This window comes from Parasteatoda tepidariorum, chromosome 8, assembly GCF_043381705.1.
Source record: "Parasteatoda tepidariorum isolate YZ-2023 chromosome 8, CAS_Ptep_4.0, whole genome shotgun sequence".
In the NCBI taxonomy this organism is placed as follows: Eukaryota; Metazoa; Arthropoda; class Arachnida; order Araneae; family Theridiidae; genus Parasteatoda; species Parasteatoda tepidariorum.
This window is the reverse complement of record NC_092211.1, coordinates 20,290,333-20,308,995: the sequence shown is the minus strand read 5'-3', so window position 1 is coordinate 20,308,995 and position 18,663 is coordinate 20,290,333. Positions and strand designations below refer to the sequence as shown.

Genomic DNA, 18,663 nt, shown 5'->3' with positions numbered 1-18,663 from the left:
ATCTCAACAGTAGGCCCACACTACGTGATCATTATTTACCCCAGAAACAGAGTGATCGTGAATTACCCCGGGTCACCCTACCACATTTTTTTTATAAGAAATTTTGACCAAGCTCTCAGCAGACTCAGGCCTTTAGAAAATTATTGTACCTCTCTCCATTCCACCCACCCTTGAAAACAAACTTTCTGTGGAATTGTTCATTGGATGCAATATTGTACTTTTAAGATGCACATGCAATTAAAAAAAAATTGGGGGATTTCATAAACTTAAAAAACACAACATGAAGAGAAATACAACATGTCTTAAAAACAAAACTATAAAAAAATTAATGAACGGCAATGTGTGTATTATTCATTACTGTAGGCAATTTATATATCTTGTTTAGTGGATAAACTGCACTCACTTCAGAGATATACACAGTATCATATTTTCAGTACATTTATGTACATAATTTGTAAGTGTTTATGCATCCTAAATTTAAACATAAACCTTAACTAATAAGATAAGCCTTAAATAATAAAACAGTAAAAAAGTATATGAACTACAACTTATGTCCCATTCAAACATCTTAAGAAATCTAAATATTAATCATGAGAACAGTTATAACAAGAAAATTAAAAAATTTAGTTCTAAGATACTTTTTGCCAAAACCAAACATTTAATTTTCATTACTTATTCATAAAATGATTTATCCCGGCACACGATTTAAAGATTTACATTCCAAATATTTCTTCATCACGAGGATTATTTATGCTATTAAGTAATAAAATCATATACCTTAATCAAAGTAAATACTATTCTAAACCTAAGTTGTAAAACAACTTGAAACTTATAATGGAAGAAATTTTATTGCAATCATGCAGAAATGATCCTGAGAAGTTTCACAACAATAAGCTGCTGTCCATTAACCCGTGTTTTATACAGTATTTATGTATTGAACTTTAATAAATATTAAACTATATTTTAAATGTTGATAAACGTAATTACATTGTTATTTTACAACGGTATCTTACCATGACAATTTTTAAACTTATTGCTATCTAATTTTCATTTTAAAAAGTAAATTTAATAAACATAGCATACTTATGTAATCGATAATCATCATAACCTACATTTTTATATATTTAAAAGATCAACATTAATTAAAAACAAACCTTTTAATTAAAATATTCTGCTGTGCTTCATGTAGTAATTAAATTTACAATGTGTAGTTTTAAGTCCTCTTATATACACAAAAGTAACAAAATATCTAACAATCATTTTATTAAAATAGATAATTTTTAATAATTTTAAAACTATTTATTAGATGCTGCTTTAGAGACTATAATAAAAAAAAAAGCTTTGTATTTTCATGTATATACGATATTATAATTATTTTATGATCTTTTTGACTCACACTTTTTCTTTAAGAAGTATTTAATAAATATGCATTCTTATAAAATATTTTTTTTTAACGGCAGGCGTTTAAACTTTTATTTACCAGATAATACTAGGCAATGCTTAAATAAAATTGCAAACAAATAACACAATTCAAACAATTTATATTTGATCATAATTAGAAGAAGAAAAATTTATATATGAAACATTCAAAGCAAATAAATTATGTTTGTCATAAAAAATACAAAATAAATTTTTTTATGAAAAGGTTAATCACTCACCGTAAAGAAATGGCTTTTTTGTTTCTAGAAATCAATAACAAAAGTCAATATCGCAGAACTTCTCTATTATAAAAACATAAATAAGAGCTGTCACATTTTGACGTTTACTAAAACATGGAATTCGTAAGTCGATATTTCAACTCAATCAGTTCAATAGTTTTTGGAATAGAATATCAATAAGTTAGTCTTCAGTTATACAAAGATAGCGATTAATATTACACACTTAATTTTTAAATAAAAATATATTTAAGTAATTAACATTGACCCCTTCTAACCCAGAGTAACAGCTAACGTTTCACTTGAAGAAGGTAAAAAATCCAAAATAAGCCTGAAGTTTTGCAGGAAAGCAAGCTTCAAGGTTCGGGGTAGTTGATCTGAGCAAAATGATAATCGATAGAGGATTCTATATCGATACAAAATGAGTGAAATCAACAACAGAAAATAATCGATGTTGATATCTTAATTTTTTTTTGTAATATTTGTTCTCCTAAAACTTAATTTAAAGCTGATTTTCCTTATTATTTTAATTGCTTTATTTGCTGAAATTAATTATGTATCGAGAAAGTCTTGATTTCAAGAAAGAATAAACTACAGCCGAAAACGAGTTTTTTCAAGTTTAGTTTTTATTGTGCACTAATCAGTCTAATATTTAAGATAAATTTGTAAACTGAAACTAATGAAACCGTTGAAAAAATGTGTACCCACTTCTTGATTTCTTGTTCTGCAACATACCTTAACCGCGCCCCCGGGTTTTTATGATACTTTCCTGAATCGAAAACTACCGGTAGTGGCGTCATCTTTTTTTTGTCTATAAGGAAGAATTTTAAAGAAAAAGATAAAATTTGACCCCGACGTCACTTTAAGGAAAGTAAAAATACTACACAAAGTATCAGGAATCTTCGATACCGAAGCCTAACTTAATCAATTTTTGTCAATTAATATAGGAAATGTCTTTAGAAGAGGTTTGTGTTTTAATCTCTAATTTTAAAAATCATCGTCTATTTTAAATGTTGCTCGTTGTTTTATGTTTTCATCTAATATTTTATTTATCTCAGGAAAGGTGATTATTTTATTTTCATTTTCAGAAATTCACTAAAGCAGCGGAAGATGTTACGAAGTTAAAAACTAAACCAACTGATGAGGAACTACTGGAAATATATGCTTTATATAAGCAAGCTTCTATTGGAGATGTAAACACTAGTAAGTGTTATTAAAGATAGAACTAAATTTTACCCTTTTTTTGTCTTCTTTGTATACGCAATAGTTTAGTCTCTTTATTTAGGTCATTTGAGTAATTTGTTGAAAATAGGACTAGAGTGGGTCGAATTTTACCCTATAATTTAACCAGGACTTTCTACACTGCTTTGCAGCCAGGCTTCTTTTTATCGCATTTTTGTTTCATTGATATTTACTATGTTTTGTTTTTATGCAGTTCATGCTAAAATACTGGAGTCTAGTTAGCATTGACTAGTTAGTATTTACTATTCTAATATTTATATGTTAGTATTTAATTTGTTAAGTAAGATTTAATTAAATAAGGATTTAACTATAATCCTTTTAGAAAAAGCATTTTTTTTTAATGCATTAAACTACATCTACATTGTTCCTCCATTTTCGTGTATCCCAAATCAGAGATATTCTATTGAAAAAAAACAACATATTTTTTCTCTAAAACAGTCTCAAAAAATTGCACAAAATCTTGCCATACCTGAGCCTTTTGATAGCCAGTGTACTTCAGTGTGAAGGAGTAATCAATGAAAATTCTCATTTTCTTCGCACAACTGTGCAAATAGCCATGATGAAGAGATTTTGTTCTAAATGGCTTATGAATCCATGATATCACTTAAGCATGGCAGGTGCTTCATCTGTTACTATTAATATTCTATTTGATAAAGGGATTATTTTTTCTTGGAAGTAATTTTTCAAAGCATTAAACATTGATTCACCTTTAGTGTCAGTTTTTAAAGTTCCATGATGAACAGCTCTTCATAGATTTCTTGTTTATTATAAAACTAACATGTATTAATATCAGTGTTTCATTACTAAGTAGTTGATTCTCCCATATGTAAAAAAGAAAATTATTTTACAAATAATTGCATTAAAACTTTAAATATCATAATTCATTTTATTTTCCAGTGATTTTTTTAATATCAGATTTCTTCAAAATCTCTGTTAAGCTCTTAGATTAAAATTTCTGCTGTGTAGGAAGAAATTAAAGCCAGCTAAATATTGGACATGCTCTTCAATTTATTGTAGTAAAGTAATTTTTATGTATTTAAATTTTGCTGTGCAGCCCCAAGTAAGATTACAAGTTGGTTAGATGAGATCCTCTATCAGTGGACAACTATTCACATTTCTTAAGCCCTAATTTTTTTTTGTTAGCTCATAGACCGTTGTGTGTATCTAGAATTTGAGTAATAATCATGATGTATTATAATCATAGCATAAAATCTTCTTTAAGCAAATTAAATAAGGTTTTATGTTCTAGCTCGCCCAGGTTTGTTTGATCTGAAAGGAAAGGCCAAATGGGATGCTTGGAATTCTAAAAAAGGTATATCATTAAAACAATTTTCATTGCATTAGCATGGTAAACAAATGTTAGTTTCTCTTGCAACTTTAAATTTAAATGAATTTATGATCAAGTTTTAGTTTCATTAAGTAAGATATAATGCAAACACTTAGTTTTATTTGTTTGAAGAAATTAGATAATTCTATTAATGATATCTAATATTAATGTTTTTTTTTTTTTTAATTGCTAGCTTGAAATAATTGACTTCAATATAAATTATCTGTTATTTTCTACACGCATTTTAAATATTTTGAAGTTTTAAAAATCACATAATCTTCTTATTAATAAGATTAGTGTTTACAAATATATTTTTTATATAAAATTTAATACCCAATTATTTAAAAATTCTGATACAGTACAGAACCCGTTATCCGGAAATCAGAAAACCGGAACGAAATTCTGTACATTTTCCCTCCATTTTTTTAAAAAAATATTTCTCAGAAGATTTTTCTTTCTTTTTTGAAAGATGTTTACCTTACCATCATTTTGGAAATAATCATTAGTGTATTACTTCATTGTTTCTTCTTTTTCAGATTATTTCCAAATATTTTTTTTAGTTGGGTTTAACAATAAAAAAAACAGCTTTTTGTAGTGATTCAGAAAACCGGGAAAATCAGTTATCCGGAATAGCGATGGTCCTGATTGTTCCGGATAATCGGTTCCCTACTGTATTATTATTTTTATTTATTTAATTTTTTGCATTAAGATGTAAAAACTAAAATTGGCATACCAAGGGTTAAGTTCTATCAGCAAGAACCTATCACTGTCAAAATATAAAATGTTTGCTCCATCATCAAAGAGTATTAATTTCTAGAAATGAAACTAAATAACTGTTTCTGATTTAATGTCTTAAAATAAAGGTACGAAAATAATAAACTGTGATCTTACTAAAATATTGTTGCTTCAAAGATAATATGCATGAAAGTGATTAGATGAGTTTATTAATATATAGAGAAAAAACCTTAGTTTTCTTAAGTTCTAGAATCGCGAACACTTTAAGTTCATTCATTGTGTGTAAATTCTATGGCTCTTGGAAGGAAGCTATCTTTTTTTGAGTTTAAAAGATAAGTCTTGTCCTACTTTTAATTTAGTTGGGCAGCTGTGTTTACCCATGGTCTAAGGTTTTCTTTTTAAATAAGTCATCTTATCTACTATTTAACTTATGTCTTATGAAGTTTATTTGATCTGATTTATTATTCATTAAGTACTATTATATAAATGTCTCACCTCTAATAAAACTATGATTTTCCAGAAGTGCTAAAAAATTATCGTGTAATAATCTTTGATAACTTCTTTCACAGAATGGATGCCTGTATCTTTTGACTCTTGGATGTGTAAAATTTTAGATTTTTGAACATATTTGGTTTTAATGTATTTTACCACATCAGAATTTATGATAATAAATCACATTTTAAAGAACAGTAAAAAAATTTAATAAATTTTAATAATGATGTTTTCTACCTGATTGTTGGCAAAAATATTTTAATGATGAAACTATAGATAACTATTATAGAACATTATAAATAAATTTATGTACATATTTTAGTGGCCATTGATTCAAAAATGTTTAGTTTTTCTTGGTCACCTATTTCTTTATTCTTTTGTGTATAGTTGTCATTTGCTTTGAAAGCTTTTATACTCGGATATCTTTTGTAAATTAAATGACATTACAAGACAAAAGTGACATCACCGCTTTTAGTGTGCATGATAAATTTGAAACCATATTAAAACATTTTAAACCTTAGGATCTGATGTCTGTAAATTACCATGTAAGGAGAAGGGGGGGATTTTTTCTTGAATTTTAGAAACTGGTTCTTAAGGATGAAAAACCAAAGATGTTATATTTACATTTGTTTTAAAGTAGAAGTAATACACTATATACCTGCCACTATGGGATAAGTTCAAAAAAACCATTTTTGTGAAATTTATCCAATAAACTATTTTTATAAATTTTAATCTGCTTATTAAAATTTACCAGAGATACTCATTTTTAATATATTCTTTTCTTGTTTGCTTCATTTTTAAATACAATAGTTTACTTTTATTTGTATATAGGTATGGATCAAACTGAAGCTAAAGAAGCTTATGTCACTAAGGTCAATCATCTTATTGAAATCTATGGTCTGGCATAATGGAAATTATTTGCTCAACTTTTTTTGCTTGTTAGAGATTTTTTTTCTACTTAAATTCATTTATTGCTCTTCAGATGTTTTAAACTTATCATCTACTTAAATAAATTTATTATTTTCATATAATTCTGTGTTTGAGTTCATTTTTTGAAGGGAACTGAGAACATCCCACAACTGTTAGGATAATCTTAATTGAATACTCTTTGTGAGCAATGAATATTCAGTGCATTCCAAAAAAAAAAATTTAAAAAAATGTCCTTAATAAATATTTTAACTTGAAGAAAAGAACAGGCGTTATCAAATTCTGACAAGTCTCTACAGAGGAAGACAGGTATAATTAATTAGAAGTAGAAATTTGAGGGATCTCTAATAATTGTTCTTAAACTCTATTTTTCCTCACATTATTAAATCTGTCTTGCTCTTTATTACAACCTTTCTGCATTGTGATGTGTCCGATTTCTTTATTTTTTCATTTTTTTTTTTCAAGCTTAAATATTAATTTGCGACACATAATGTGCATATTTTTTTTCCAATTTTTATAGGGATTCTGAAACCAGATATTAAAAGCTGTCTTTATGGATGGGTGGCCTAATATAAACAATAACAAGCGTCCTTAAACCGGAAGAAATTTAGAAAATTTTCGGTGTATCCCTCCGCTTATGTTATGACTACGAGGCGATGTCTGAACAAGCCTAATATTCTATGCAGTTTTGTTATTGTAATTTGGGTTCAAATCTAAACATAATTGTACCATTCATAAGAGCTTTCAGTAATGTGTTGATTCTCAGAGAAAAAAATTTTAAGTCTTTCATAAATTAAACTCACTAAACTTTTAATATTGTTTTATAAAGCTTTAAAATTAAATGCTGAATATACATTTAGTTTAAAAGGTGGCTTAAATTTTATTATTAATTTTGAAGTTATGCCTTTTTCTAATATATAAAATGCATTAACATAGGGTTATAATTGCTATTAAAGGAAAAAATGATTATTATGAATTTAAGTAGGGGATTACAGGGAGATTTTTCAGCAGATTTCCACTTTTTTTTCTCTCGAATTCCAGTCTTTTTTATCAAAAGCTCCGATTCTCTAAAAGTTTCAATTTTTTTTTAATAAATATTCCGTTTTTTCAGAAAATTCAACCTTTGAAATAAAATATATTTATTTTCGAAGATAAACTGAAAATTCAAACTACATAGCTACCAGCCCTTCCGCATTTTTACTTATTTTAGCTTTTACTCGCAGAAGATAAGGTATTCTGCATTTTTACCAGCCTACTAGACAGCTCGTATTTTCGAAATTCAAAGACGCTGCTTCAAACAAGTCTTTTGGAAGTCCCAAGACCGGAATCTGCTAATATCTTGATTCTTATTCACGCGATTTTAATATCAAATATAGCTTTTCATATTTACGTGATTTAAAAGTTGCTCGTGCGATTCTTATTCACGCGATTTGAATATCGTACATTGCGATTCTTATTTAAGAGATTTAAAAATCCAATATCGCTATTAGTATTTACGCGTTAAAAACCTATGTGGCTATTCGTATTCACGCGAGTTTAAAATTCAATGTCGTGAGTCGTTCATGCGTTTATAATATCAAACATCGATTTTCGTATTTATACGTGATTTAAAAATAAGACATCGTGATTCGTATTTACGCGATCTGAAAATTATGGATCGTGATTTGTATTTACGCTATTTAAAAATTCTCTCTCGTAGTTTGTATTTTCTCATTTTCAGAATCGAATATAGAGTTTCATATTCACGCGATTTCAAAATCCATTTTCGTGATTCATATTCACGCGATTTTAAAATCCAAGATCGCAATTTCTATTTACACGATTTTAAAATAAACTATCGCGATTCTTGTAAGAAAGTTTTTTTTTTCTTTAATTAGTTACTATTAAGGTGACTGTTGTTCTATCGACGATTATTAGTATATACAGGCATTACAACAGAGCATAACTGGAAGAGAATATATTCAAAACTTGCATTTTTTTTTCTTGCAAAAAATAAAAAATAGGATTTTTCAAAAGATGTTTGAAGATGGGCAAACGACTAAATTAATCACCAATCTGTTTGTGTCAGTTTTGCTATTACTACAAGAATATATAAAACTTTTCCAAACTGGAGCAACCCACATTCACAAGCATCTTGACCTTGTTAAAGGATTTTTTTTTTTTGCTAGTTTTGTGAAACATGAAGCATTTGCAGCAATCGGAAATTAAACAAAAAAAAAAAAAAAAAAAAAAAGCAAAANAATAAATTAGTAATGTTTTTTTTTTTTTTTTTGAAAAAGTTCACTATGCACCAAAATCCAAATTTTAAAATATTATGTTGCAGTTATTTATGCTATAAAAGGCAAAATTCTTATCAAATAAAAAATAATTATCTTAACAGTTGCTGCTTATCATGTAATCTTAACTAAAATAGCAATTTTTGTATGTTAAGGAGTTACTATATATTTCTACTTCACAGTTATTGATATGTTTAACAGTGCTCTAGCTAGATTAGATTATAATATGAACATAGTGATTCCAATTGTAAAAGTTTCTTTTCTATATAATTTAAAAAGTCATGTTACTGATATATTTGCTATAAATCACATAACAGTATTTATTAAATGTTAATGTATGTTCTCAGTAGTTTTAATTTGCTAAACCAGGCAGTTTCTGAAGTAATAATTGTCTCTTATGAACTGAAGAAATAATTTCTAGCTTTATTTTTTTAATTGGTAATTTTACTTTTTACTAAATGTTAATTATCAATTATATAATAATAAATTGGTACACAATTGCATGTCAACACATTGCTGCTATCTTAAATTGTTTGGAATTTATTAATAAACGATTGTACATATGTGCATAAAATTTACTAGCATGTAAATTCAGCTTTTTAGCCAATCTCAACCCTGTATATATGTTATAAAACCATTTTTTTTGGACAATAAATTGGCATTTTGGATATTTTAAGCAAATTCCTGATTTTTTTCAGATTGATAAAATTCCCTGACTGATTTTTGCCTTATTCTCTTTGTTTTTCCTGTTCTTTTGCAATCACATGTAAATTAATTAAATGAATTAAGCAATATGCTTAGAATAATAAATATGGAAGAATAAATATAAAACATTTTATTTACAAAATTAATCTGTACAAAAATATTTTAACATCATTTTCTGAATCTTTTGAAAAGAGGATGTTTGCTGCCTTCTCTTCTAAGTTTATATTCCATGTAAACAGCATCATCAGCACCAGACAATGAACTCATACTACCAACACGACGAGAAACCTTCAATATAAAATATGTTTTAGTCACAGTTAAGATTGGATATATTTTTACATTATGTTCAGTCAATATGCTTAAAATAGCCTTACATAAGGTTTTAATTGTTAATAAAATTATTTTACTCAAGAGTTTATTTGATCCTATCTAAAGAAAGAAATTAATAACTGATAATTTTTTGTAATATTTATTTGAAAAAAATTATTCAAATTCATAAATTAATTTCAAATGTTAAAGTATGTAACTGACAACAGCACAACTTAAGATATGAGATTCTCCTAGCTAAATGAAAACTTAAAGACATTCTTTTATCCATTTTGCATGATAAATAAAAAGCTTCATTTTGATGCATATTCTATAAATATTTAATTATGTAAAGAAATAGAAGATATTAAAAGCAATCAGTTTCTTTATAAAACCATAGTCTTTATATTACTTATTCTATTTTTTAAGGGAAAAATTAAAGCAACTTTCAGCCTAACAAAAGAATCTAGGAGAAAGATGTATCCAAAGTTAAATAGCTATTACAACATTTCCCAATCTCTCCCTTAAAAGTCTAAACTCATACAATTTGTTGTATCTAAACAGTAACTGATTAGGTATCTGAATTACAGTATCTGAACAGTAACTGATTGTATTTATATTTCTAACAATCAATAGTTTTTTTTTTTTTTTTGGAATCCTACGACTAGCGAGTTCCAATCGGCCATGTGGTGTCTTGCTTTCCTATAAAAATGCGGCACATAAAACCAGAAGGGAAAATATATCCTGATTTTGCTATTAAATCTACTTCCTTGTTACCATGAATCTCAACATTACTTGGAATCCATTGGATGACAATTATTTTCCATTTTCAATAAGATTGATAATTACTTCATTACACAGAACCTCTCCAGAATAGGAAGAATACTTCTTATTTATCAAGATCTGAATTGCATCTTGGACAAGAAACACAATTTTTTTCTCTCATAAAATTTTTAAAACAATATTCATAAGTACAATATTGATTAATAAAAATTTTTTAATAAATTCTTTTATAACCAGGGATCTGTCCAGGCCGAATTTACTACCGCTTAGTGGCACCTTCACAAATTCAACTTTAGGAAAAATGGTAGTTTCACAATTTCAATTTTAGGAAAAACAGTAGTTTCACAAAATATTTTTTCTTAAAATTTCATTTTTGTATAACGTAAGAAACGATAAATCCATATTTTTATGTTGATTTTTAAATATAAATTTTAATTTTTCACACATTATATCTAAATTTTCACAAAATAGGTACCTCTCAGAAAAACCTAGACAGACCCTTGATAACAATATTGATTACTATATATTGCATTGCATATGCTTTACAATATATACTAATCAATATGATAAGAAAAACACCCAAATGCAGTGTAATAGTAAATATGTGTAAAGATAAATTTGTTGCCTCTCATATAGCATTTTCATTACCAGCATAGCTTATATTCTACTCATATTTAAACAACTTAAGTACAAAATTAATTTGTATTTAATTTGTCTGAAGTTAAATTCTTGTTTTAAAGCATATGTGAAAAAATTTCTTTTTTTAAACTTTTGTTTAAAAAAAGACTTCTGTTTCTAAAACTTTTGTTTCTTTTTTTAAAACTTTTATTTTAGGACAAAATTAGGGAAATTTGAAGCAAATATACACAAATCAAAACAACATGTTTATGAGTACCACATTCTTGTATTTTAATGCATAAAACGTTGCATAAATTCAAAACTTATTTCAAATGCAAATAAAGCTAGACATATAAATGAAAATTCATATTGTAATCATGTAATGTAAAACTCTCATTTTACATCACAAAAATAATATAAAATTCTGAAAGAATAAATAGATTTTAGTTACCTGTTGTGATGCTTTGCCACCTAAAAATTCAGAAGGAACTTTTTCAGCATCATTAGCAGCTAATACTTGCTGTCAAAGCTGAGTTTGTTCTTCTCTTGTTTTATAAGCTAATTCTTCTTGCTGTAAATCATATAGAAAATTAATTGAAATTACAGGTGTAAAATTATCTCATCAACTTTAGGAGACAACCTTCACAATTACCACAATACATTCAGCTTTTCCATTAAAATATTTTTGTTAATGTTTAGATCAAATGTGTCAAACTCACGGGCCGCATGCGGTCCAAGATTAACATTTTTGTGGCCCAGTCAATATATCCAAAGCAAAGTAAAAATAAAATAGAAATGTGAATTAGAAACGAATCCAGCATATAGAATTATAATATACTTATTAATAAACTATACGGATCATTTTAAATTGTACGCGCGAAAATGTAAAACTCTAATTGGCTGAAATGGAGTCCGTTTCACACTAATCAAACAATTCTGGGATTTGAAAGAAAAAATATGCAAGTTTATACAAACTATAAATCAAGATACAAATTTGTTCTCCGATCAAATTTGGTTGCAAGATTTATCTTTTATGGTTGATATAACCAAACACTTATCCGATTTAAATTTATTGTTACAATGCGAGGATCAGATCATTACGAACATGTTTGACATAATTAGATATAAAGGTAAACTATTTCTTTGGGAAAGGCAACTGAAAAATGAAGATTTAACGACCTTAACCGCTCCCCCGGGTTTTTATGATACTTCCCTGAATCGAAAATTACCGGTAGTGGCGTGATCTTTTTTTTTGTCTATAAGGAAGAATTTTAAAGAAAAAGATAAAATTTTACCCCGACGTCACTTTAAGGAAAGTAAAAAATACTACACAAAGTATCAGGACTCTTCGATACCGAAGCCTAACTTAATCAATTTTTGTCAATTAATATAGAAAATGTCTTTAGAAGAGGTTTCTGTTTTAATCTCTAATTTTAAAAATCATCGTTCTGTTTTAGATGTTGCTCGTTGTTTTATGTTTTCATATAATATTTTATTTATCTCATTCTTTTATTTTCATTTCCAGAAATTCACTAAAGCAGCGGATGATATTACGATGTTAAAAACTGAACCAACTGATGAGGAACTACTGGAAATATATGCTTTATATAAGCAAGCTTCTATTGGAGATGTAAACACTAGTAAGTGTTATTAAATATAGAACTAAATTTTACCCCTTTTTTTGTCTTCATTGTATACGCAATAGTTTAATCTGTTTATTTAGGTCATTTGAATAATTAGTTAAAAATAGGACTACAGTGGGTCGAATTTTACCCTATAATTTAACTAGGACCTTCTATACTGCTTTGCAGCCAGGCTTCTTTTTATGGCATTTTTGTTTCATTTGATTTTTACTATGTTTTGTTTTTATGCAGTTCTTGCTAAAATACTGGAGTCTAGTTAGTATTTACTATTCTAAATTTGTTGAGTAATTTTTAATTAAATAAGGATTTAACAATAATCCTTTTAGAAGAAGCAATTCTTTTTTAATGCATTGAACTTAAAGTGACCACACGTCCCGATTTTGGCGGGACAGTCCCGCTTTTTAGGGGACTGTCCCGCGTCCCGCCGATTTTTAAAAATGTCCTGCTTTTTAGAAAATATCTGCATTTCTTATTTTAAATGTACTGTAAAAATATATTACCTATTATTTATTAAGTATTATGGTGAATATAAAGAAGTAAAAAATACATTAAAAAAAGCACGTAAAATGCATGCAGAGTAAACTGAATTAGGCAATGTACCGAGTTAGATTTACTCGGTGGTGTTCGATCATTGTCGTTACGTCTCGGCTTAATTCAGATAAGTGCAGACAGTGCAGTTTGTTGTTTTCAATTTGACGTTCGGTTTGACTCATTATTTGATTGACGAAGATAGTGGTAGAGCAATAGTCGCCACAACGTAACGGTCAATAAGGCAAAATTTAATACTCTTTTTTAGCCTTTGTAGTAAATTTTTTATTCATTTCTAGTATTTACCCACAGAATAAAAGATGAGTAAAAAAAGAGAATGCAAATTTAATGAAGAGCTAAGCAGAGAATTTCAATTTATTAAAAAAACCAAAATAGACTATATGGTACGGTGTGATAAATGCAATGCTGAATTTTTGGTCTCACATGGTGGAAAAAACGATATTACTAAACATCTAGCGACAAAGAGGCACAAAAGATTTTTGAATAATGCCGCTTCCTCGTCTGAAATGGAACAGTTTTTTCGCACTGCTAGCTTTGGCAACACGGAAAAACAGCTAGCACTAGCGGAAGGGCTATTTGCTTTCCACACCATAAACCTTGATCTCGAAATCAAAGTTTCAGATCAATGAATTCGACGTCGCAAATGATCAAAACATTATACGACAAAAAATATGCATGTGCAAGGACAAAAACCGAAGCAATTATTTGTAATATTTTTTCACCATATTCGTTTTCACAATTGCAGAAAGAATTAGAAAAATGCGCATTTATATCCATGAATTCTGATGCTTCCAACCACAAAGATTTAAAATTATTTCCCACAATTGTTAGATTTTTTGATCCAGAAACAGGAATTAAATATAGAATATTAGATTTTGTTTCATTGCCGAGTGAAACTTCACAAATAATTTTTGATTCAGTAAGTACTATTTTAAAAAAGAATAATTTGAACATATGAAATGTTACAGATGAAAAAATTAAATGTTGGTTATCTGCAAATGTGGAAACAGACAAAAAATGGACCGAGTTATTCCTTCATTTTAAACAGAATAATATTCCTTATCAAAATATTTTGAAAATTGTAGAATTCGCGCTCTCCCTTCCAGGAACAAATGTAGCAACAGAACGTGTTTTTTCTAGTATCAATAAAATATGGACAACTGAAAAAACGCAGTTGAACATTAAAACTTTAAAAATCTATTTTAAGTGTAAAATATAATTTGACCAATTCATGTGAAATATTTCACGACATTTTAATAAATGATCCGAATCTATTGCTAAGTATTCACTCAGATCAAAAATATGACCGTGAAAGAAAATCATAATTTTTTTTAAATAAAAAATTTAATTTGATTAAAAATCATGATGTTCAAATTATTATTTTTTACAAATATTTTTATAGTTACCAATAATTAATAAATACATTTTTTTACAAGTATATGAATGTATACAATAAAATATATATAACTAAATTGTAATTCTCATTTCATCCCATTTGTCCCGCTTTGTCTCAATGAAAATGTGGTCACTTTAATTAAACTACATCTGCATTGTTCCTCCATTTTCATGTATCCCAAATCAGAGATTATTCTATTGAGAAAAAAAACAACATATTTTTATTCTAAAACAGTCTCAAAAAATTGCACAAAATCTTGCCATACCTAAGCCTTTTGATAGCCAGTGTACTTCAGTGTGAAGGAGTAATCAATGAAAATTCTCATTTTCTTCGCACAACTGTGCAAATAGCCATGATGAAGAGATTTTGTTCTAAATGGCTTATGAATCCATGATATCACTTAAACATGGCAGGTGCTTCATCTGTTGCTGTTAATATTCTATTTGATAAAGGAATTATTTTTTCTTGGAAGTAATTTTTCAAAGCATTAAACATTGATTCACCTTTAGTGTCAGTTTTTAAAGTTCCATGAAGAACAGCTCTTCATAGATTTCTTGTTTATTATAAATCTAAAATGTGTTACTATCAGTGCTTCATTACTAAGTTGTTGATTCTCCCATATGTAAAAAAAATGGTTTTGCAAATAATTGCATTAAAACTTTACTTATCATAATTCATTTTATCTTCCAGTGATTTTTTTAATATAAGATTTCTTCAAAAAATCTCTGTTGAGCTCTTAGATTAAAATTTCTGCTGTGTAGAAAACATTTAAAGCCTGCTAAATATTGGACATGCTCTTTATTTTATTGTAAGAAAGTAATTTTTATGTATTTAAATTTTGCTGTGCAGCCCAAAGTAAGATTACAAGTTGCTTAGATGAGATCCTCTATAAGTGGACAACTATTCACATTTCTTAAGCCCCAATTTTTTTTTTTTGTTAGCGTATAGACCACTGTGTGTATCTAGAATTTAAATAATAATCATGATGTATTATAATCATAGCATAAAATGTTCTTTAAGCAATTAAATAAGGTTTTATGTTCTAGCTTGCCCAGGTTTGTTTGATCTGAAAAGAAAGGCCAAATGGGATGCTTGGAATTCTAAAAAAGGTAAATCATTAAAACAATTTTCATTGCAATAGCATGGTGAACAAATGTTAGTTTCTCTTGCAACTTTAAATTTAAATGAATTTATGATCAAGTTTTAGTTTCACTAAGTAGGATTTAACGCAAACACTTATTTTTATTTGTTTGAAGAAATTAGATAATTCTATATCTAATATTCATATGCTTTTTTTTATTGTGTGTGAAATAATTGACTTTAATAAGAATTATCTGTTATTTTCTACATGCATTTGCATTTTAAATGTTTTGAAGTTTTAATAATCAATAACATCACGTGATCCTCTTATTAATAAGATTAGTGTTTACAAATATAATTTTTATATAAAATTTAATACCCAATTAATTAAAAATTCTGATATTATTACAGTACAGAACCCGTTATCCGGAAATCAAAAAACCGGAACAAAATTCCATAAATTTTCCAGCCTTTTCTTTTTTTTTTAAATGTTTTTTTTTCCTCATAAAATTTTAGAATTTTTCATTCTTTTTTGAAAGATGTTTACCTTACAATCATTTTGGAAATAATCATTACTGTATTACTTCATCGATTTTTCTTCTTTTTAAGATTATTTCCTGTTTTTTTTTAGTTGGGTTTAACAATAAATAAAAAAACGGCTTTTTGTACCGACTCAGAAAACCGGAAAAATCAGTTGTGCTGAATAGCAATGGTCCCGATTGTTCCAGATAATCGGTTCCCTACTGTATTATTATTTTTTTGCATTAAGATGTAAAAACTAAAATTGGCATACCAAGGGTTAAGTTCTATCAGCAAGAACCTATCACTGTCAAAATATAAAATGTTTGCTCCATCATCAAAGAGTATTAATTTCTAGAAATGAAACTAAATAACTGTTTCTGATTTAATGTCTGAAAATAAAGGTACAAAAATAATAAACTGTGCACTTACAAAAATATTGTTGCTTTAAAGATAATATGCATGAAAGTGATTAGATGAGTTTATTAATATATAGAGAAAAAACCTTAGTTTTCTTAAGTTCTAGAATCGTGAACACTTAAAGTTCATTCATTGTGTGTAAATTCTATGGCTCTTGGAAAGGAAGCTATCTTTTACTTGAAGTCTTGTCCTGCTTTTAATTTAGTTGGGCAGCTGTGTTTGCGCATGGTCTAAGGTTTTCTTTTTAAATAAGTCATCTTATCTATTATTTAACTTATGTCTTATGAAGTTTATTTGATCTGATTTATTATTCATTAAGTACTATTATATAAATGTCTCACCTCTAATAAAACTAAATGATTTTCCAGAAGTGCTAAAAAATTATCCTGTAATAATTTTTGATAACTTCTTTCACAGAATGGATGCCTATATCTTTTGACTCTTGGATGAGTAAAATTTTAGATTTTTAAACGTATTTGGTTTTAATGTATTTTACCACATCAGAATTTATAATAATAAATCACATTTTAAAGAACAGTGAAAAAATTTAATAAATTTTAATAATGATGTTTTCTACCTGATTGTTGGCGAAAATATTTTAATGATGAAACTATAGATACCTAACATGGAAAATTATAAATAAATTTATGTACATATTATACTGGCCATTGATTCAAAAATGTTTATTTTTTCTTGGTCACCTATTTCTATATTCTTTTGTGTATAGTTGATTTTCTTTTGCTTTGAAAGCTTTTATACTCGGATATCTTTTATAAATTAAATGACATTACAAAACAAAAGTGACACTACCATTTTTAGTGTGCATGATAAATTTGAAACCATATTAAAAAATTTTAAACCTTAGGATATGATGTCTGCAAATTACCATGTAAAAAGGGGAGGGGGAAATTTTCTTGAACTTTAGAAACTGGTTCTTAAGGATGAAAAACCAAAGATGTAATATATACATTTGTTTTCAAGTAGAAGTAATACACTATATTCCTGCCACTATGGGATAAGTTAAAAAAAAAAGCATTTTTGTGTATTTTATCCCATGAACTATTTTTACAAATTTTAATCAGGTTATTAAAATTTACCAGCGATACTCATTTTTAATACATTCTTTTCTTGTTTGCTTAATTTTTAAATATAATAGTTTACTTTTATTTGTATATAGGTATGGATCAAACTGTAGCTAAAGAAGCTTATGTCACTAAGGTTAATCATCTTATTGAAATCTATGGTCTGGCATAATGGAAATTATTTGCTCAACTTTTTTTGCTTGTTAGAGATTTTTTTTCTACTTAAATTCATTTATTGCTCTTCAGATGTTCTAAACTTATCATCTACTTAAATAAATTTATTATTTTCATATAATTCTGTGTTTGAGTTCATTTTTTGAAGGGAACTGAAAACATCTCACAACTGTTAGGATAGTCTTAATTGAATACTCTTTGTGAACAATGTATATTCCGTATGTTCCAAAGAAGAAAAATTTTTAAATCTTTAATAATTAAATAATCAATATTAAAATATGAATTATTAATAATATATAATAATAATAATTAAATTTAATAATCTTTTCTTTTAAAAAAATTTTTTTTTAAGGAATTTCTCAAGAACATTTGTTCTTATCGCTCCCTCCCCTTACAGAACAGAAACAAAGTTCTATTCATATTTTTGTTGAAAATTATAAATAACACACATTATAGTTTCAATAAGATAATTCTGATCTTCAGTTGTTTATTTCTTTTTAAGTATTGATTGCAAAGCTAGTACTTCGAAAAATTTCAAGTCTTTCATAAATTAAACTTATAATATTGTTATATAAAGCTTTAAAATTAAATTCTGAATATACATTTAGTTTTAAAGGTGGCTTAAATTTTATTATTAATTTGGAAGTTATACCTTTTTCTAATATTTAAAGTGTATTAACATAGGATTATAATTGCTATTAAAGGAAAAAATGAATATTTAAATATATTATATG

The 18,663-nt window shown here is 27.1% G+C and overlaps 3 protein-coding genes and 1 long non-coding RNA gene across 5 annotated transcripts in view; 2 read left to right on the top strand and 2 right to left on the bottom strand.

Annotated features, from left to right (window-relative positions):
- The window catches only part of LOC107439384 (ecotropic viral integration site 5 ortholog), a 122,967-nt gene extending 120,605 nt beyond the window's left edge, over positions 1-2,362 (bottom strand). The window contains exon 1 of the mRNA XM_016051960.4: positions 1,659-2,362. The gene's annotated coding sequence lies outside the window, so the exon portion shown is untranslated. The remainder of the gene's footprint in view (positions 1-1,658) is intronic.
- Positions 2,363-2,533: 171 nt separating this feature from the next.
- LOC107439383 (acyl-CoA-binding protein homolog) lies at positions 2,534-6,482 on the top strand (the record flags this gene model as incomplete). Its single annotated transcript, XM_016051957.3, is given in 4 exon segments — positions 2,534-2,620; positions 2,744-2,858; positions 4,147-4,209; positions 6,283-6,482. Coding segments are annotated over 4 exon segments (270 nt in total). The 3' UTR covers positions 6,360-6,482.
- A 2,992-nt stretch (positions 6,483-9,474) lies between these two features.
- Positions 9,475-12,175, bottom strand: LOC107439382 (uncharacterized). 2 transcript variants are annotated; one of them, XR_001583531.3, is made up of 3 exons: positions 11,719-12,175; positions 11,518-11,637; positions 9,475-9,647 (listed from the first exon to the last, which is right to left on the bottom strand). It is a non-coding gene; the product is annotated as an uncharacterized lncRNA (long non-coding RNA). The 2 variants fall into 2 exon arrangements; XR_001583530.3 differs by having other exon boundaries at positions 11,518-12,174.
- Positions 12,176-12,316: 141 nt separating this feature from the next.
- LOC139424777 (acyl-CoA-binding protein homolog) lies at positions 12,317-18,050 on the top strand. Its single transcript, XM_016051956.3, has 4 exons — positions 12,317-12,477; positions 12,592-12,706; positions 15,701-15,763; positions 17,851-18,050. Exons 1-4 carry the CDS (start codon positions 12,463-12,465, stop codon positions 17,925-17,927), a joined length of 270 nt encoding a protein of 89 aa, XP_015907442.1. The 5' UTR covers positions 12,317-12,462; the 3' UTR covers positions 17,928-18,050.
- Positions 18,051-18,663: the final 613 nt, after the last annotated feature.